A 4,871-nucleotide genomic window follows, 5' to 3' on the forward strand; every position below is an offset into this window, starting at 1 on the left:
AAAACTACCCAAAAGGAGAAAGGTGGGGGTTGGTCTCTCTTCCCAAGTAACAAATGATAGGACAAGAGGAATCAGCCTCAAGTTGCACTGGAGGAGGTTTAGATTGGATATTAGGAAAAATTTCTTAATGGAAAAGGTTGTCAGACATTGGCACAGGTTGCCCTGGGAAGTGGTGGAGTCACCTAGAGGGATTTAAAAACATGCAGATGTGGCACTTGGGGACATGGTTTAGTGGTGGAGCTGGCAGTGCCGGGGGAATGGTTGGACTTGATGCTCTTAGAGGTTTTTTCCACCCTCAGTGATTCCCTGGTCCTGCAGTGCATGGCAGGATGGCTCTACCACACAACTCACGGGGGAAACTGCTGCTCACATCAGCCACGTCTTAGGACAACTGTACACAACATTTACCTGTATCCCAAACTGCTGCTCCACACTACTGCTCCTCTCTCTGACCACTACTCTGCCTGCCATAGGCTAACATATGTGGAATATGACAAAATTCTCTACAGAAACATGAGTAAAGATCAGCACTGATCAGCAGTTTCTGTATTTAGAACTTCCTCAAGTCCTAAAGCCCCTCCTCCATCACCTTCAAAAGGAAGATCTCTGTCATGTAACTCCACCAGCTCTCTTGCTCAGTATCTAGAAAATGTATTTTCTCACAGTTCTGCTGTTTTCCTACCGTAAGCCAAGGACATGCTTCTTTCGTACTACAAATCTTTCTAAACCAAAACCATTGTTTCTTGTCTGAAAGCTTTTCTTTTTCTTGTCTTAGCTCAAATGTCTCAGCAGATACAGAAAACTACTGCAAATGGCAAAGGTAGGTTCTCTTTTGTTGATTTTGCAGTGCTGAGATTGACTGCTATCCAAAAAAATGGGGGAGGGATTTAAAAATGTCCAAAAATTTCATGCAAAATTAAATCTTTTGCCTCTCCGTGAGCCAGTTTAAAAGTTTCTATACAAAGTTAACTGTCTCTTTGCTGACCTGTATTTAAAGTCAAAATTTCTTTAAGTTGTTAAAACATTTTTTTCCCCATGGAAATATTGTAATTTATTTTAGTCATGACTAGTTCAGTACCATTTTCTATGAAAAGACAAGTGTTTATTGCAAATTTATTTGTGTAAGATCATGAAAGGAAACAAAATTTTGAGACCATCAAGGCCCTTACTGCTACTATTCAAATGTTCAATCTACTTACACAGGGTTAGTTCAGTCTGTTTATAGACAGCCACAATAAAATACTGCTTTTGCTTTCAGGTTTACATGCTACCTCTCAATTAATATATAAGGTTACTTTCTCTATACTCTAATATTTATCTTTTATACTTCTCTAATTTTTTAATTGCTGCTGTAGTTCAAAAGTGGTGTTGATGGTTCATCTGAACACATCCATAGGCTTTGTGTGGCTGTGCCTCTTTTGCATGAACACATGCACTTTTCATCATGTGGGAAGCTGCATTCTGGTTTTGAAAAGTAATTGAGTTGCCTGCTATTAGAGGTGTGTTGGGGTAACCGAGACAAGGTGGAAAAAGTATAATGGCCTGTTTCAACACAAATAAGCATAGCTTGGCTGTCAATGTATTTTGGGAAAAATCTGGGGGTTTCTTGAGTCACAGGTGCAGTCAGCTCACTCAGAAGTTTTTTCCTTCCAGAGATGCTGTCCAATCCCAAGCTTGTACTGGTTCAGGGGGCTTTGAACGTGGTGATGAAACAGAATGTGACCCTCTCCTGCCTCTCTGAGTCTGCATCTCCACCTGTCAGATACACACTGTTTAAGCACAACCAGCAGGTATCTGCTTTAAACAGGTCAGACTTGACCCCCGCACTGTTCACCCTGACCATCAACTCTGCCAGCGACGTGGGGGAATACAAGTGCAAAGCTGAGTACATCATCTCCAGTGGTGGAAAATACTGCAACAGCCTCATCTTCACCCTTATAGGTACGTCTTGCCATACACCTTCCCAGCACTGGCTATTCCAGGGGCACACAGCCATCTCTTGACTGAGGAGCTGAACTTTACTGCTGCTCTCACCTCAAGAGCTGGCAGTGCTCTCCTGCCTGGGCTCACAATCCCTCTGTGCTCAGGTCTTTTGCCAGTGTTGTCACTTCACTTCAAATCTTGTGTGGAGTTTGTCCTGTACTCAATGATTCAGACTTTTCAGTTTTCTTTCTACAGAGCCAATTTCCAAACCAGTGCTGAGCTCACCCACCTCTCAGGCAAAGAAAGGCCAGAACGTGACCCTGTCCTGTCTCTCGGAGAATGGATCTCTTCCCATCTCATATCTATTCTTCAAAGGATCACAAAACATTTCTCCCCAAAAGACAATGCAGAAGAGGGAAGCAGCTGTGATTTTTCTGTTTATTGATTCCCTTAGTGACTACGGAACGTATAAATGCAAAGCTAGTAACAGTTTTCCCAATAATGCAAAATACAGCAATGGTTTCAACTTTACATTAGCAGGTATGGATGAAAAGAGATTACTTACTGTTGACCGACTGGGATCACACAAAATTCAGAATGTTGTAACTATAGAAGTTTTTAGCCTGATATTTTGTTCCTGCAATGTGATGTTCAAAATATAATTTTTTAAATTAAAAAAAGAAAATTGAGTTTTTTAAATTAATGCAAAACCATAGAATTTCATGCATCCTAGACAGCAGTAGAAGTTGAAGTGACCATGGAGGATGTCTGTGAAAGACTCACTTTTACAAGAGACCCCTGGTCCACCTTGGAAAGAGTCTGGTTTCATTTTTCTCTCTGGTCCTATGAAAGAACTTACTGGCACCAGCAAGCTGCCTTCCTTCTGCTGGGGCACAGAGCCTTTGGGACTCTCCTGAGCAGTTACATTAACCCCAGTTAACCTAAAAGCTGAAAGAAATTTCGAGTCTTGATCTCAATTTACAGAAAATACTTAAAATATGAAACAACACTTCATTGCATGAACACTTTTTTTTCTTCTTCTTTTTGGCAGAAGAGAGAAGCCATTCTCAGCCCCTGATAATTTCTCTTGGGCTAACCCTGCTACTACTCATAGTAGGATTTGCTCTCGCAATCCCATTTTTCATAATTCCTTTGTATAAAGCAAGTGAGTTATGTGAATGTCTGTTTCATTTTCCAAATGTCATTCATGTTGTCAATATATTTTACTGTGTAAACATCACGTTATCAGTAGAGTAGCTCCTGGTATTTTAACATGTTGTTGAGTCTCCTCTCAAGCAGCACTGGCAGCTTATCAAGACATTGACAAGGCCAAATCTCTGAGCTGTGTTTTAGATGAAAGATGTGGGGTGGGGGAAGCAAAACAACATCTAATGTAATACACAAAAACACTGGAAGGAATTTGACCTCACTGGGAAGGGAAATCTATTCAAACGCCCTTGGTTAAAGAATAATTCTGATTGTGAAAATAACATTACCTGAGATCTCAAAATACTACAAATACATTGAAACTGTTTATTTCTGTCTAAGAAAAATCTCTCTCTCTATATATATATATATAAGTATATACACACATGTTTTTCTTTCACAATTTGCAGAAAAATTTAAGTCTACCAGGCCCTCAACTAGCTTTACTTCAACAGTGAATGCAGAGGAGTCTGAAAATGAAGTCATATACACAGAGATAGGTAAGTTCCTGTCACCCACTGCAGTCAGGCAGGTTTCTCCAGGTACTGCAAAATCACTGTAAGGGGACACCTACTGACCCTCCTGGCAAAGGCATTATTTGAAATCCCTCAGAATCCGTATTTGGCACCATCTGACAGCCATACAACCAGAACTGCAGCTGGTTAAATGAACTGAGGTTCTATTAAAAAACCCAAATGGGTGTAATGCCTATTTACTAACAGACAACAGTGAGCTATATGAAGTTGTAGCAAAGTAAAATTCGCATAGCTCCTGCATTCTACTCAAAATTGTTCAGTACTTTAGTTCTTTATTCCACCCTTCTTAACCTTGGCAAGACTCAAAGTCAGTTCAAACTGAAATTATGACACGACAACAAAGCAACTGACCTACATTAAGGCATTTTACTACTTGAATTGCAGAAAACACACGATAATGAAGACACTACCTGACAGCCACAATGCTCTGAACTTGCAAGTTTCTACATCTTCCTTCTAGGGGAATGTCTCTTTTCAAGGGGAAAAAGAACCCCCCAAAATAAACCAATAGCAAAGACATTTACGTTTCCCATTTCTAAATATCAAAATGGAATAACTATCTCCAAACAAACCTGCCTTCCTGTTCATGTAGTAGATAGAATTCTCACTGCCCTGCTGGATCAGCTCAGTGCTGTACAGATGCTCGTGCCAGGTCTCAGCCTGCAAGGACAGGGATAAGAGCTCTGATAAGGCCCATGGATGCTCCATGATTTATATTCAGTATGGAATCTCACTGCTTTGTTTCAAGATTATAGAAAAAAAAGTCTGATTCAAGTTGTTTACAAGTGAGTTAACTGCTGTTCATCATCCTTAATCCAGAGCCTGTTAAACCAGAAGAAGAATACATCAACTTTTCTGTTATTAGAAGAGGAAAAAGGTGAAAACCTCAAGCTATAATATCAAAATATCTGATGCACACAAATATGTTTTGAGGGGATTTTGCAGGGTGGAGGCAGGGCTCAAATACTTGAAATTGCTTATGAAACTGCTTAGTTACTATGGTGTTGGGGTTTTAGTTTAGTCTTAGTTTTTTCCTGTTAAAGGAATTTTCTCCCATATGCATGTTGCTAGGGGACAAATAGCTGTACTTAAGAAAAACAAAAAGGGGAGTGGGGCGGGCCTGGCTACTCCTTTGTCTACACCTGGGTGTGGGGTCAGTTCGCTCTGAGCGTCCGGAGAGAGAAGCTGCAGAGAAAGGAGCTGCTG

At 40.5% G+C, this 4,871-nt stretch overlaps 1 protein-coding gene across 3 annotated transcripts; it reads left to right on the forward strand.

Annotated features, from left to right (window-relative positions):
* The first annotated feature begins 215 nt into the window (after positions 1-215).
* Positions 216-4,564, forward strand: MILR1 (mast cell immunoglobulin like receptor 1). 3 transcript variants are annotated; one of them, XM_017739179.1, is made up of 7 exons: positions 216-683; positions 776-820; positions 1,654-1,941; positions 2,179-2,463; positions 2,975-3,088; positions 3,540-3,629; positions 4,485-4,564. In XM_017739179.1, the coding sequence occupies exons 1-7, from the start codon at positions 650-652 to the stop codon at positions 4,544-4,546; spliced, it is 918 nt and encodes a 305-aa protein (XP_017594668.1). In that variant the 5' UTR covers positions 216-649; the 3' UTR covers positions 4,547-4,564. The 3 variants fall into 3 exon arrangements, with proteins under 3 accessions (XP_017594668.1, XP_017594669.1, XP_017594670.1); XM_017739180.1 differs by lacking the exon at positions 4,485-4,564 and adding an exon at positions 4,050-4,186; XM_017739181.1 differs by lacking the exons at positions 2,975-3,088; positions 4,485-4,564 and having other exon boundaries at positions 3,540-4,186.
* Positions 4,565-4,871: the final 307 nt, after the last annotated feature.

The sequence above is a fragment of the Corvus brachyrhynchos genome, unplaced genomic scaffold (assembly GCF_000691975.1).
Source record: "Corvus brachyrhynchos isolate BGI_N302 unplaced genomic scaffold, ASM69197v1 scaffold407, whole genome shotgun sequence".
Lineage (NCBI taxonomy): Eukaryota > Metazoa > Chordata > Aves > Passeriformes > Corvidae > Corvus > Corvus brachyrhynchos.